The 14,524-nt window shown below is 37.5% G+C and overlaps 6 protein-coding genes across 6 annotated transcripts; 1 reads left to right on the top strand and 5 right to left on the bottom strand.

The window, feature by feature from the left end:
- Positions 1-7: 7 nt before the first annotated feature.
- Positions 8-3,767, bottom strand: BDF20DRAFT_871240 (fungal-specific transcription factor domain-containing protein). The gene is made up of 8 exons (XM_053081091.1): positions 3,301-3,767; positions 3,132-3,230; positions 3,033-3,059; positions 2,507-2,962; positions 1,914-2,436; positions 1,451-1,835; positions 705-1,379; positions 8-625 (listed from the first exon to the last, which is right to left on the bottom strand). Exons 1-8 carry the CDS (start codon positions 3,414-3,416, stop codon positions 135-137), a joined length of 2,772 nt encoding a protein of 923 aa, XP_052936663.1. The 5' UTR covers positions 3,417-3,767; the 3' UTR covers positions 8-134.
- BDF20DRAFT_871236 (uncharacterized protein) lies at positions 3,768-4,830 on the bottom strand. Its single transcript, XM_053081090.1, has 3 exons — positions 4,684-4,830; positions 4,130-4,538; positions 3,768-4,058 (listed from the first exon to the last, which is right to left on the bottom strand). The coding sequence occupies exons 2-3, from the start codon at positions 4,498-4,500 to the stop codon at positions 4,052-4,054; spliced, it is 378 nt and encodes a 125-aa protein (XP_052936662.1). The 5' UTR covers positions 4,501-4,538; positions 4,684-4,830; the 3' UTR covers positions 3,768-4,051.
- BDF20DRAFT_974853 (uncharacterized protein) lies at positions 4,648-5,620 on the bottom strand (the record flags this gene model as incomplete). Its single annotated transcript, XM_053085064.1, has 4 exons — positions 5,556-5,620; positions 5,353-5,464; positions 5,041-5,271; positions 4,648-4,952 (listed from the first exon to the last, which is right to left on the bottom strand). The coding sequence occupies exons 2-4, from the start codon at positions 5,441-5,443 to the stop codon at positions 4,648-4,650; spliced, it is 627 nt and encodes a 208-aa protein (XP_052936661.1). The 5' UTR covers positions 5,444-5,464; positions 5,556-5,620.
- An 89-nt stretch (positions 5,621-5,709) lies between these two features.
- BDF20DRAFT_835693 (uncharacterized protein) lies at positions 5,710-6,179 on the bottom strand (the record flags this gene model as incomplete). Its single annotated transcript, XM_053078869.1, has 2 exons — positions 5,710-5,946; positions 5,994-6,179. The coding sequence occupies 2 exons, from the start codon at positions 6,177-6,179 to the stop codon at positions 5,710-5,712; spliced, it is 423 nt and encodes a 140-aa protein (XP_052936660.1).
- A 930-nt stretch (positions 6,180-7,109) lies between these two features.
- BDF20DRAFT_987912 (uncharacterized protein) lies at positions 7,110-8,644 on the bottom strand (the record flags this gene model as incomplete). Its single annotated transcript, XM_053085254.1, has 2 exons — positions 7,110-7,903; positions 8,481-8,644. The coding sequence occupies 2 exons, from the start codon at positions 8,642-8,644 to the stop codon at positions 7,588-7,590; spliced, it is 480 nt and encodes a 159-aa protein (XP_052936659.1). The 3' UTR covers positions 7,110-7,587.
- A 662-nt stretch (positions 8,645-9,306) lies between these two features.
- BDF20DRAFT_1000955 (uncharacterized protein) lies at positions 9,307-14,521 on the top strand. Its single transcript, XM_053074604.1, has 11 exons — positions 9,307-9,686; positions 9,759-9,892; positions 9,960-10,017; positions 10,116-10,247; positions 10,324-10,551; positions 10,609-10,669; positions 10,732-12,103; positions 12,171-12,200; positions 12,272-13,842; positions 13,921-14,172; positions 14,266-14,521. The coding sequence occupies exons 1-11, from the start codon at positions 9,536-9,538 to the stop codon at positions 14,324-14,326; spliced, it is 4,050 nt and encodes a 1,349-aa protein (XP_052936658.1). The 5' UTR covers positions 9,307-9,535; the 3' UTR covers positions 14,327-14,521.
- Positions 14,522-14,524: the final 3 nt, after the last annotated feature.

The raw sequence follows: 14,524 nt of genomic DNA, 5'->3' as shown, positions 1-14,524 counted from the left end.
ATAAAGAGGTCGGTTTAATGGTTTTCAGGTTCTACAGGTAAGAAACAACTATATTTGATATGTGTAATCAAAGTACAGTAGAAAAAAAAAAGACGGGTTCTTATATTACAATTGCTTTTGGGAAGTGCGGTTACTTAAAAGGGAGGTGGCCAGGCGGTACTTCTTTGATTATTTTGATTCCATTCGTTCCATTCAGTCCAATCCATGGAGCTGGGTATACCAAAGAAAGGATTGTTCGGGTTATTTCTGAATAATCCCTCGCTATTACTGTTATTTAGAATAGGATAAGACTGAATTGGAGGTGTATTGGTATTGGTAGTGTTCGTAGTTGTATTACTGGCTGCGTCCGATGGATTTGCAGATAGGTAATTTGTTAAAGATTGAGGCTGTTGCTGTGTTGATGGAGCAGAAGTATTAAGAGATTGCTGCTGTAAGGGTATGTTTTCAAATTGTTGATTTAGCATATTGGGCAATGGCGGTAGTGCGTCCATTTGAGAGAAAGCAGACACATCTTGCATAGTATAATCAAGTTGATTGGGATCACCGATCATACTATTGAATCCGAATTGCTTCAAACTGAAGGCTTCAGCCATAAAGGTAGGTGATGGTGCCGATGTTTGAGATACTAAAATCCAAAAGAAAAAAAAAGATAAGAATTCTGCTAAGCATCTGGACAAATGATTCGATATCTCAAGTTAACATACGTAATCTATCCATATTAGGAGGAGCAATAACTTCGGAAATGTATTGAGGAAGTTGACTAATATTATACAGTTCTTTTGGGGATTTGACAATCACAGATGAAGCCTTTCCAGGTGGAGGCGGTAACATGGTTTGTTGTTGGTGTTGCTGCGACGGACTTTGCATTTGTCTCAAAGAGCCGCGCCCCACATCCGAGGTATGAGCTGGAATTTGCATAGCATCCAAACTATTATCTCTTGATCGATTACTGACGCTGGTTGAATCATCCATATCAGATGCTGGAACTGATACTTCAATCTCATTGTTGTTCATAATAGTTTTCAATAATTGATGAAGTCGTCGTGCTGTGCTTGACATTATCTTCAGGCGGGAAATGGCTGTCATACCTTTAACAAGATCAGCTTTGGCTGATGCAGAAAGCCGTTTATCAGGGTTTTTAGTATTATATATAAGAATAAGGCAGCATTGCAATACTGGGTATAAACTAAAAGAATAGGGGAACATTAGAAAGTCTCGATTGGATAGTTGTGATGCAATGCGGATCCCACGTATGGCAGCACTGGTACCAATTCTAAAGGAAGAATAAGAAACGCGTGCTTTTTGACCGCTAGCAGATGCTTCTATAAACGGTCTATGAAGTAAAATAAGTAAGCTAAAATAGCACAACAAAACAGCGCCTGTTGTGCAATTCATGTTTGTAAGAGAAAGCTGATTTGTCACTCGTGGCAAGAAATCTAGCAACACAAACCTGTTACAGGCGCCAAGTATCCTTTCTTCTCATCAAAATCCTCGAAATTAGCCTTCTTTAATGCTTCTGGGAAGCCGAAACGCCATTCTGTTAACTCATGATCCAGCTGTGTTACAATGGCATCACTTCCCTGCTGTAGGCCTATTTTTTTCGCCTTAGGTGTATAAAGACCTTGAAGAATTCTGCCTAGAATCTCTGCTAATTTGATTAACTCCAAAAATAATTGATAAATCTTAACATTGCCAGCGGTTTGACTCGGCCTACACATGGCTGAAGGGAATCGAGGCTCTGTGTCTGAAAGATCGAGAGATATGTCGTCGTCGTCAGGTTCATCTAAAATCTCCTTCCAACTAGCTGAAGCATCGGGGTATCCCACATCGTTATCCTATAATAATTGTTTTCAATTTAATGAAGAGTGCAGTGTTAATTGCTGGACGAAAGATATACGAATTTCCAGCATTACCTCATCTCTAATAGTGATTGGTCTTCCTAATGATGCTGAATGAAATCTGTCTGCTACATACAATGACCACCAGATTCTTTTCCGGGTCTGTTTCTCACTTTCAGGAATATCCCACTCCTCACAATCACGATTCAAACCTAAACCTTGTGCTAAGCGAATAGCATGACCACCCAGTAGCCAACATGCCGATGATTTAGAATCCAGGTTACCACTATGATTATGAATTAATATGGTTGCTTGCACTTTAGAAATAGTGGGTGTGGAAGCTGAATGAGAAATGATCATTTGAGCCTGTTCGAAAAATTGGTCAGACCAACCGATGGGTACATCCCATACGGAATCCGGCAACCGGTTGGATTTCGATTTTTGAGTTAATGCTTCGCATTCTACGAATCGAGCAGCTGCACCGAACATGGCATTAAGCAGATCTGAAGGAGGATAGGTGTCGGCTTTATCTCGGTATTGTTGAAGAAATCGAGTTTTGTTGACGACTGGTAAAACTGGATGAATATTAGCAAAATATCTAAAAAAGCGTTTTAGGTAAAGTCATATACGAGCTATGAGTGTCTTTAAATAGTTCGCATGTAATTTACATTTTCAACAATCGATCACTTGTATGTCTATCAACGCCAGTAACGGAATAGATCCAATAGTGTATTGATTTGATATGAGGTAATAGTTGAGCTTGTGGTATATCCACATTTTCATCTTCATCTTTACCGTCATCAACAAGCACCACTTGTTTGCCGAACTTTCTAATATGTTGCCCTTTCCACGTATCATTCTTTTCATTCAAGTGCATCTTATGAGAGAAAAATTGAAAGCTGGACATATCACCCAAATACTGCACTTTGTCGTAAGATGTTCCTTGCTGTCGTTTGTTACTGGTATTTGTTCCTGAAGAAAGTAATGAGTTGCTTCTGGTGGGCGCTGGTGAAGGTGACTGAGTTCTACGAAAAGGTAGCTGTTGTTCAGTTATTGCCATTGATGCTGGGCTATTTAAGGTCTCTTCAATTTTTTTGATCCTCTTTTCTAACGCGTCAATATAACTATATATCAAACGTAGAACAACTTGAGTAAATGGCAGAGAACACGAAAATCTATATTTGTCCAATTTACCCTTTTGGAGGACCCCGTTTTTTTGCACTATATTACAAAAAGGCTTGTAAGCGAAATATTCTTTTAATTTTATTTTTCTTAGTTCTCTTGTTATCTTACCCATCGTTGAATTCGCAATTGATACCGAGTGCCACACAGTTTGAGCAAGGTTGTCCAGGCTCAAAGTAACATTTCACTTTTTTCTTTCTACAGTAATCGCTAGGTTAAATCCGATGAAAAGTCGTTAACGATCAAAATGCACGGACAATATTTGAAATGTTTACGTTACCATGCTCTGGTAATTCGTACACGCTTTTTCCCCGCTCCCGTATTCATTGCTGAGTCAGGAGGTTCAGAAGGAGAGCGCGAATCTACCGAACGCTGTCGTTTGAAGTTATCATTCATGTCGGCACACAGCTTTTAATCAGTAGAGTTATAAAATTGTATATGTAAGGGAAAAAAGATAATGATTGCCCGGTAAAGAACCATGGAATTTTTTACCCCGCCCGATCGGCAATACCTGGCTAAACTTAATCTCCGAACCAAAACAAAAATTGTCTCAAAATCATTTCGAGTAAAAAAAACCTCACGTAATAACATCAGATAACGAGAATGCTCAAAAGCTCGCAAAGGAAGTTCATTGCAATCCATACAGTCAATCTTCTTGTGACTTGAGCGACATATTTTATCTCCCATAATCTTAATTCACAGCATCTTTTCTCAAGTATACCTATCCTTACTAAGCAAACTATGGTACTAAGCTTTCACTTGGTAGAAATAAATATCTCTAAAGTAAAGAGTGTTGCCTCGTTTATTGCAACCTTTTTAGTCATACAGAATCCCGTTTTTGATAATGCATTTTTTAGATAGCGTGCAAAAAATTAAATTGATCCGCTCCAACAGATTCTCCTCATATTCTTACTTATGTTAGGTTCTAACCGGAATTTCCTGCCATATTGACGTTAGCTAAGAAGCTTTATTATTTGGCTTGTTTGTGTAAGTTCTCGTAAAAATTGTCCAACGTCTTCGATTTGAACATATTAAGCTGTTGGTGATCCAAAAAAATTGAAAAATTACCGTTATTATATAATTGATCTAATCTATATTCTTTGGTTAAGGCATCTGGCTCTATAATCCTATCCTGTCTAGGCATCAACCTGTAGATGAATTTACTTTCGTAACTATCGTTGTATTTAAAAGAATAGCACTTCTCTGCTGCTTCATTAAATTTGATATTTGTGTCTGTTTTCTTTTCAATGTTGATGTCTTTGAAACGCAAGCCAACTGAAACGGCTTTGTCCACCATCCACTGCAATGCTTGGTATGAAATGATATTACCACACTTTGGAGAATCATCATCATCGTCTTGGCCGCCACCTACATCTGTATGCATCCCTGGAAACCAAACTTGTTCCAAATATTGGTGCTTTCTCGTTTTTTCGACAATTGAAGAAGAAGAATCAGTATTATCGTCATCTGAAAAGCTCATGAGAGTAGGACGAAACCAAGCACGTTGGTCATGTATGGCTATTGCATGAAATGCGTTAATTACATTAGGTGGTAAGCGTAAGTCATGGAAGCCGTACAACCTGAAGGACATACGATTAACTACATGCGAATATTTGACAATGAACGATTAGTTGGTTTTTTTTTTCGCTGTTGTATAATATAGGATGTATTTACATAATGATCCACCAAGATACCAGGGCAGTTTTGGGATACCTAGCGCTCCCACTGTATCAAAGCAGCCTAGAAATTGTATAGTAGGTACTATACATTGGTTATCCTTTCGAAACTTGGTGGCTATCTTTTTAGTTGGGTAACTATTAGTAGATCCGTCGCGATATATTTGGAATGCTCGTTTGGCTTTGTTGGACACTTTTGAACTTGGTAGCAATCCAACATTGTTTATCATCCCTGAAAGGCTTCTAGCTGCAAACGCTGAATAAATAATATTCGATTGAATAGAATAATTAATAATCAAAGGAACAGCGACATTGCAGAGAATGATGAGAATTTCGAATACTACCTCCTCGACTGAAGCCTAGAAGCCATATTTCATCCTTTTCATCGCGGTAAGCGTTACAAATATATTGATAAGCGGTTACAATCTGCTTGCTAATACCGTAGCCAAAAAGACCACCCATCAAAGGGTGTCTCCAATGAGTTCCTAAACCAGAGTAATATTGTGCAGAATGTTCCCATTCATCTGTTTGCGTTGTATCTATACGATTGAAAAATTTGTAGACATTTGTTTTTTCTACAACAATAAAAGACAAAATTTTTGCTTGGTTTTGGTTTTTATAATGTCGCCTTAGAACAAACACGAAGAAGAACGTACCCTCTGGCGTTTCCCAAGTTCCATCCAAACAAACAATAATTCTTCTTCGTCTCATTTTATGCTCATTCGCGTATATCTGATTAGAATTCATAGGTTTCTCAGCTTCTATTCAGTAACTAAAAATTGCACAAAAAAACCAATACTTTCTAGATACTGATTCACTTATCCTCCTTCCTTTTATACTTGCACCGAAATGTGAACAGGACGATTTTAATGATTTCTGATATAGTATCTAAGAAACGAAATCGTAGTCTCGAGAACTTTATGCCAGTCATTTGAAGTTACAGCGTGCCTAGCAATGATCTCATAAAGGACTGTATATATTATGAAACTTAGGTACACAGCATGGTTACACATTCAATGCTGATATTGTACAACAACTATCATGTCAACGGTTGCATAAAAATTTCTCTTGTAAATAATGGTATGGGTCAAAAGTGTGCTTTTTGCCTGCCCCCATCTTCTATTGCAATCTGAATTGAAAAATCGAAGAGAGTAAAAGTCTCCTACGGTCACGGATTTTTGTTGATGAACGCTCAAACTCGCACAAGATGAGGTAATTTTTGTTTTTGGGAGTATAAGCCGCGAGAGAAGCTTTTAATTAGCGCATCATCGTTTGAATTGGAACATTAAGATTGCACATGTCCACAGAACTTGTTGTTCTTCGTCTCAAGCTTCAATGGGGCGCCAAAGCCTTCATGCATTGGATAATCAGAAGGAGAATGACTATATAGAGTAGATACTTGATCGATGAGAGACACGGACGAAGCTAGTAAAATTGAAACGCTACAGATGGGTTTTTCGTTTGTTAAGGTTGACTTTGACATATTTCATCGAGATTCTGCCAGAATTACCAACCTACAATATTTGTGGCTTAACATCAACAAGTTGGAGCTTGTGATCAATCTCATAAGAGATACTAATTCAATGCACGATATGAAACCATTAAGGATTGAGTTGTACAGTTGCACTATGCTTGACAATTTTGGATCAATGGTTATAATAAAGAGTTAATTGACTGCCTGTGACATATGTACAAGAACTGGTGGCAATAACATCTCATCACTGCCGAAGACATATAGGACAGCTCCATTCTGCTACTTAATACTTGCAATGTGTAAATCTTGCCGTATTGAATGTCTTATTTCTTAATGTAGGTGGATTTTGACATGGTAATCTTAATATTGTTTTCTGAAGTCAAATTTGAAAGCCAAAATTATGTAAAAAGCCAAATTGTATCTTAACTTTTGTTCAATACTCTTTATAAATGACACATGATCATTTCTGCAATTTATCGAGCGGTTCAGAGTATTGTTAATTCATTTTTTCATCTTGTACTAAAAATTTGACCTACTAAGTCCAATAGATTGGTTGTGACAGGATCAAGCACGTTTGACGATGTCCGAGTTTGTGTAAGCTTAAAGGTGAATGGTCGCTATACACTACGAAGCATAACCATGATAACAAAAAGAAGATACACTTGTGATATAAAACAATTTTTAGAATGACATACAATGTAAGGGAAGTAACGCTTCTATACCAGCTAAGTCTCCAAAGATGACATCTTGACATTAACCTGGAACACGCCAGTTGAATCGTTTATTTGTTAATTTTAAACAGAGAAATCAAGATTACGGAAGCTATAATCGAAGGATTTTTACTAAGCAGCTGACTTCAAACAAGCTGATTCCAATGACAGCTGATAAAAAGAATAATACTTTTTTTTTTTTTTTTTTTGTATGTACATTCACCATTTACAGATAAATTGCATAGTCTAAACTGCAGCTGGAATCCTATGGCATTTAGTTACATAACTAACCTCATTACGTATATACTATTTTCCTCATCGAAAACATGACATTTATAATGGCTAACTAACCCTCTTTGTCTTTCTAAGAAAAACAAGGTCACTATATCAGAAGTTTAGTAATGAACGCTATAAGAAGTTGAGGAGATAAGCGCTTAATCATAACTGAGCATATGTTGATTATCCGATAAGGCACGTACTGACTCTTGCTTCATGCAAAAATATCGTTACAGCAACGACGGATGAAGTGCTGGAAGAGTGCATTCAATATGTTATGCTTACAACTTAGTAGTATGTTAATTCGTTATTAAAATTTAGTAAAGAGCCAGTATTTCGCTATTAGAGCTGACCATGGACGAGTCTATTGACTTCACATATAGCTGGTTTTTAGTATTTTTATCAGCGCCGTTTCGGTCGCCTTCCATTTCTTATGGGCTACTAATATCCATAAAGTAACTAAAATTTAATTGAAGACGCTTGTCAGAGTTTCGAATACGTAATTCTCTAGGTTGCGAATATTGTGACGAAGGATAGGGTGAGTAGCACTGTCGGATGCCATCAATCATGATCGATGGTTGTGGTAAGAATGCAAGGCAATTGGTTGCAAGACGGTTGGATGGGGAAAATCTTGGTCCAACCAGTGGCGACATAAAGGGATGTGCAATTGAATGATGCTGTGGTGGCTCAGGCCCTATAGCGCTAAATCGATAAGTGGATGACTGGTGCTTTAGGTTTGATTTTTGTCTTTCAGAAGTGACAATAGCGGTTTTTTTTAGTGAACCAAGGCGAGCATATCATTGATAGGTACGTCTGCTGTTTTCGCCATAGGTATATTGTATCCTAAGTCGAAGCTGTGGTTATGATCGTGATCAATTTGATTGAAAAAGGCGCGATTTTGCTCAGCTAATTTATACTGCCTCACAGCATCTTATGAAAGTAAGCTGATTTTTATAACTAGAGCAATACATAGCGAATCCTTTCGCGTGTGCGAAGACAGTTGATGGAGTAACAGTGCTACTGAAACCTGTCCAGGGTAACACACCCGATTGTAAAGTATTATAAATTATAATTGCAATAATGATAAATACGTTTATAAGACACATAATTCGACCTATCAATAAATTTTTGTGTCTGTGTATGAGTCTAATAATCAACAGCGTCATAACTGACATAGAGGACACAATGGTACCTACATTGATAGTATGTACTAAGGAGTTGGAAAAGTTCGAAGGTAACAAGTCTATTTCTTTACTTCTTCTGTTATTTACTTCACAAGCACATACCTCGATCATCAACCAACCGAGTTTTTGACTGATCTTACAAGATGGGCTGAGCTAAATATGCATTGGATGATATTAGTTGAAAATACAAGGCATTCACGCGTCCCAAAAGCCTACAGTTACCTAAATGGCATCCTAATGTAATTAAACTCAGCACTAAGGTCAGTAATTTTGAAATAAGCAAATTCAGTACTTTGTTGTTCATTTTGAACGATGGAAGAGTCAATATATCGGGGAAAAGAGGAAGAAAACTGTTTGTATTTATATACTTTTAGTTATTTCTTTCTTCATAACGAAATCGGATTTACATTTTAAAAATCATTTTATTAAATAAGAGATTCAAAATACACTAAGTTCCAGATCACAGCTAATTCACCTATCGTCTGTAATAGTCAGTCTGCATACTCGCTCTTTGACTTAATATCAGTACGGCTGAAAAAGTAGACCTGACAAAGTAACTCTAACTGCCCTGTCCCTTGCGAAATGCAAGGCTTACACTCGATGGCGAAGCTTCATCAAATGCAACGCGACTTTTAATACAGCTTCAAATAATGTCAACGGGAAGTAACATATTCTCATTATTTAAACGGAGTTAACTTCAATTTAATGCGTTGATCGAATTAAATGAAAGGCCCATATTATTGCGATAAGCAAAACTGTCCAAACAACAAACTGATGTTTTAAGAATAGCAAAGTACTGTTTAAGAATCAATGTATACAATCTGAAGGTACAATATTTGTAGAAAAATGGCGTAGATTTTCGAACCATACGTCCGGTTCACAATCTTGAAAGGTACGGACTTTCAAACCGTCAAGATAGAAAAGTAAGGAAATGCATTTTTTACACTGCTCTCTCGTTCTTTTTTTATGAACCTTTCCAAAGACGTATAGATACGACTACAGAAAAGTTTGAAGGATATCAGTCTCAAAGCATACTCTATTAAGCATTTATTTAATTTGATATAAAAGTTTGGAATCTCACTTTATTCAACAACTTGTATTCAGCATTTTCAAGCCGCTATTTTCATCTTGAGTAGAACAAACTCTTTGTCAAGTCAAAATAGGCTCCCAAAACCATATCTACATTAACGTATTAATGACAACAGAAAATATACCAGCAAGCAATAACCATATTGCTAAAGAAAAAGATGAGCAGCAGTTATGTAAAACAAGTTCAACAATTTCATCACAATATGGAATCAAATCCGAATTGTCATGGCGACAAGTGGTTAATGCAGAAATTACTGGTAAGCTTTTGGTTTATTCACTATTAACCAATATTCGGTGCTCAATTAGTTGACATTTTTAATGATAAAAAGCTGTGACAAGTGCTATGCGCAAAAATGCACGCTGGTCTGGTATGGGCGTAAGTGGTTTAAGAATGGGACGTTTAGGCAATAGTATGGGTTTAAGAAGTGCACAATCACATATGAAAGACTCAAATACGAAGAAGGTAATATAAGTGGGTTAAAATACAGTTTGAATGATAGTAGGTATTAATGCTTGCATTTATTTCTTAGGAAAATCCTTTAATGCAAGGATTTATGACATTAAGAGCTTATATGGATACAGTAACCGGTAAGAAAGACACGAATCACTCTCGATGGATATTTGAATTGAACAAGGCATGGACGATTCCGACAGTCTAAAAACTTACGTCTGTATATGTACGTTAGATATACAGGATTTGGATGCTGTTAATTTAGTTCAGCCTTTCCTTGAAGTTATTCGATCAGGAAGTACGACTGGCCCAATAGCTGGAACTGCATTAGGCAGTCTTGAAAAGTTTATAAATTATGGCATCATAGGTATTAATCAATGTTCACAGAGAAAGGATGACCGCAGTTACCAATAATACGTCCTTTTTGGCTTTTTGATTTTTAGGCGTACAGAATCCTCGTGTCTCATCAGCTATGAACGCTTTGTCTTCAGCAGCTACACATTGTAAATTCGAGGCTTCAGATATAGCATCTGATGAACTCGTTTTATTACGTATGTTACAAGTCCTTGAAGTAGCCATCACGAGTGAGGCTGGGCAAGTGTTGAGTGACGAAGCAGTATGTGAAATGATGGAGACTGGCTTGAGCATGTGCTGTCAGATGCGATTAAGCGGTAAGTAACGAATAAAAATCTATATTAAACTATTCAATATTGATGAGCTTTTCAAAGAAATGCTGAGGCGATCTGCTGAACATGTGATGGTCAATATGGTCATTGCTATATTTGAGAGGTATTGTTCTACTTTCTATTAGAGGAAACGATGTAGTATGACTAAAATTCATTATCTTTTAGACTGAAAAGTTTGGAAGTCGACGATTGGCAATTTATCGATACACCTGAGGAAGGCGAGAACGCAACAGTTGATCCTCATATGAATACCCCGAAATCTACCCCTTCACCAACCCTAAAAAACACAGCAAATGACGTTACAGAGGACGGCTCACTAATCAAAGGAAGTACAGAATCAGTTCAGAAGGAAGAAACAGCTGAAAAAACAGCTGAAGAAATAGAAAAAGATACAGGTGAGAAATGCCATACTTCATCAACTAAACAGGAAGCTACAATTACGAAGAAAAGCTCAATTGGAGAAGAAGATGTAACAGATAACGCAGAAAATATGAATAGTACAGTCGATATTTCTACTACCAAAGCAAAAGAGGGCAACAGCTTTTCGTTACCAATAACTGAGGAACCTACCACAGTCGCAAAATCACCAACCAGCACAGACGAAGAGCCTTATAACGCAAAGGCCATCTCACAAACCTTTGATGAGCCGTCTGTGGAAGGAGAATTGAGCCTAATCACTGATCCGTCAAATTTGAAACCATATGGGCTTCCAGCGATCCGCGAATTACTCCGCGTATTGATATCTCTGTTAAACCCTCACGAGCATAAGCACACAGATTCAATGCGTTTCATGTCGCTTAGTATACTCAATGTTGCATTTGAAGTTGGAGGCAAAAGTATAGCCAGATTTGAATCACTTCGACAGCTTATTACTGACGAATTTTGCAAATATGTATTTCAACTCGCCAAATCGGATTCCACATCACTCTTATCTCTCTCTCTGCGTGCTATCTCTACAGTATTTGAGACAATGAGAGCCCACCTGAAGTTGCAGCAAGAATTGTTTATATTCTTTTTAATAGAACGTTTATCGCCACCCACAGGTGCTGGAAGCCGAAATGTGACAGTGGATGTGGATGAAAATGGAAATATAAGTTTTGTCTCATTGTCAGCAATCAACGCCAACAACAACAGCAGTGGAGATACAGACGAGAATAGCAACAGTGGTTCCAATACTTCAACCATCAACACAAGAAGCTCATCACCTAATATGTTTTTGGGCAAGTCCACAGATTATCCGCGGGCTACAAAAAACTATTCAACCTCAGAACATTTGGCTATTACAAGCGAAGTTCGCGAACTCTTGTTGGATTGTCTTGTGCAATTTGCTCGTAGGCCTACTTTTATGATCGATTTGTGGTATAATTACGACTGTGATTTGTCATGTGGCGACCTATTCGAAGAATTGATACACTTTTTGAGTAAAAATTCATTCCCTGATCATCAGAATTATTCTTCACCAATGAGTGTACATGCGCTTTGTTTCGATACCATTCTGACTTTCATTGGACAAATGGTTGAAAGGATAGATGACGAGGTACTATATGATAAAAGTAAAGACATATTAAATCACCTTTCACTAATCAAAGTAATTTAAATTACAGACCTTGGACGAAGAAGACTATGTTGTATGTGTAAGAACTTGTTTAAAAACTTAGAGAGAAGTATAAAGCATACTGATAATGAGATTTTGTCTCCATATTAGGAATTGCGATCATTACACGATTTGCAAGAGAACAAAACAATAAAACGCTTAGTATTGAAAGGCTCAAGACTCTTCAATGAGTCACCAAAGAAGGGTATCCAATATTTAGTAGAGAATAACATTATTGAAAAAGATGATAATGGAGACATCAACACTAGTCTTTCCACTTTCCTACGATCAACACAGCAATTAGACAAGAAAGCTTTAGGTGAATATTTGGGACGGCCTGAAAATTTTGATACACTGAAAGTGTACATGCATCAATTTGATTTTACAGGAAAACGTATGGACGAGGCATTGCGTATGATATTGGAGACCTTCCGTTTGCCTGGCGAATCACAACAGATCGCGCGTGTAACGGAATCATTTGCTGCAGCGTACTTTGAAACAGCGCCTAAAGAAATCGAAACTATCCTCGCAGCTGAAGTATTGGCCTACTCAATTATTATGTTGAATGTCGACCAACATAGTCCTCAAATTAGACGTCAATCCAGAATGTCTCTCGAACAGTATATACGTAATGTAAGCGATGTTAATAACGGAAAAGATTTCCCTAAAGAATATCTTGTTGCAATTTATGAAGCCATTCAACAGAACGAAATCTTAATGCCAGAAGAACACGAAGGCCTATTGGGCTTCAACTATGCCTGGAAGCAATTACAGCATCGATCAACATTATGCGGTAAATTTGTTGAATGCGCTACATCCACTTTTGATAGAGCGGTATTCGAGCTATCTTGGAAACCGGTGGTTACCTCCATCGTTTACGTATTCAGCACAGCACAAGATGACGATACTTTACAAAAAGCTATCACAGGTTTCCGACATTGTGCCACTTTAGCAGCACGTTTTGAACTGTACGATGTATTTGACAGTATCGTCGTAAATTTAGCCATGATGACGGGATTGTTAGAGCAAGCCAACGGGAATACCTCAGTACCTGATCCCATCGTTGATGTCGCCGGGCAGAAATACACTGTAAGTAAGCTAGCTGTCCGGTTTGGCCGCAATTATAAAGGGCAATTAGCAGCAGTTGTTTTATTTGCAATTGTTACGCGTCATGGAGATTCATTACGTAAAGGGTGGACCAAGATCTTGCAGATCATACGTAATTTGTTTCTAAATTCCTTATTACCCAGCTCCATGTTACAAGTAGAAGACTTCCTTTCAGGTACCACGACCATCCCATTGAAACCTAAAACACCCAAACCCATAAAACAAGCCAATCGTCGTGATGGCTCTTTATTATCTACACTTTCCTCTTATTTACTGTCACCTTATTCGAGTGATGAATCTTATTATCGCGATCCAACAGAAGAGGAGGTCGAAAGCACAATGTGCGCTGTTGATTGTGTCGCCGCATGCAAGCTAGAGGACTTATTCTCAGATATCACAACATTACAAACCGATACTCTAAAATCACTGATGACAGCCATCCGGTCCGTGGGCTATGATTCCGAGCCAATGAAAAAGGCTACAATTACTGTTCCGTATGATCCAGCTACTGTATTGTTCTTAGAATTCATGGTTACAATCACAGTACGCAACGCAGACAGGATACAAGAGATATGGTAATATAAGCTCAATGCTTAAAATAAATGGGCATACAAGTGATGTACTCCATAAACTAACCATTGCTCTTTGTTTAGGCCCTTTGCCACTGAGTATATATACGGTATCCTAGAATATGCAGAAAAACAAAGTGTGTTAGTGGTAGAAAGGACAGTAGTCGGCCTTTTAAGGATTTGTATTTGTAGCGCATCAAGAAATGTTATGTTGGACGAAATTGTAAAATCTCTGCAGATTCTTCGCGATTTTCCTCCAACTGTTACTCAAGCGGTAGCAGAGCAAATGATGGCTGGTATTTTCAACCTATCATCAGCAAATTCTGAGAACAGAAAGTAAGTTTGGGTATAACCTTGTATAAAGTCAAAAAAATAAAAAAAATAATACATTTGCTAATGCCAATCTTTTTCCATTCTTTTCCGAATTAGTGATACCGAATTCTTAAATACAATTTTGGAAATCAAGCAGAAGGTTGCTAACTCTTTATAATTTCTTCGAATTACATACAATATTATCTATTTTCTTAACTTTTAGAGCATTTTTCTGCATGCATCATTACACGAATACTTCCATGCTTTATACATAATTAAATAGTCATCGTCCCTTTTTCGTTTACTATTCCCGTGAATGCGTCCAATCCTTCACAAGTAAGGAAACTGTGCGTATTAAGTCTGCTATATAGCAATA

This window comes from Mycotypha africana (genome assembly GCF_025528875.1).
Source record: "Mycotypha africana strain NRRL 2978 chromosome Unknown BDF20scaffold_5, whole genome shotgun sequence".
Classification (NCBI taxonomy): domain Eukaryota; kingdom Fungi; phylum Mucoromycota; class Mucoromycetes; order Mucorales; family Mycotyphaceae; genus Mycotypha; species Mycotypha africana.
The sequence above is the reverse complement of the archived record's forward strand: the minus strand, read 5'-3'. Positions and strand labels throughout refer to the sequence as shown.

What these genes read in the sequence shown, in the direction of transcription:
- BDF20DRAFT_871240 (XM_053081091.1), bottom strand. Translation starts at nt 3,416, where the DNA reads ATGAATGATAACTTCAAACGACAGCGTTCGGTAGATTCGCGCTCTCCT. An exon ending in AGTGATCGATTGTTGAAAAT is followed by an intron (nt 2,437 to 2,506) that starts GTAAATTACATG and finishes ACGCTTTTTTAG; the next exon opens with ATATTTTGCTAATATTCATC. An exon ending in ATACTTGGCGCCTGTAACAG is followed by an intron (nt 1,380 to 1,450) that starts GTTTGTGTTGCT and finishes ATTGCACAACAG; the next exon opens with GCGCTGTTTTGTTGTGCTAT.
- BDF20DRAFT_1000955 (XM_053074604.1), top strand. Translation starts at nt 9,536, where the DNA reads ATGACAACAGAAAATATACCAGCAAGCAATAACCATATTGCTAAAGAA. An exon ending in TTGAAAGGATAGATGACGAG is followed by an intron (nt 12,104 to 12,170) that starts GTACTATATGAT and finishes TTTAAATTACAG; the next exon opens with ACCTTGGACGAAGAAGACTA. An exon ending in GCAAATTCTGAGAACAGAAA is followed by an intron (nt 14,173 to 14,265) that starts GTAAGTTTGGGT and finishes TTTCCGAATTAG; the next exon opens with TGATACCGAATTCTTAAATA.
- BDF20DRAFT_871236 (XM_053081090.1), bottom strand. Translation starts at nt 4,500, where the DNA reads ATGAGCTTTTCAGATGACGATAATACTGATTCTTCTTCTTCAATTGTC.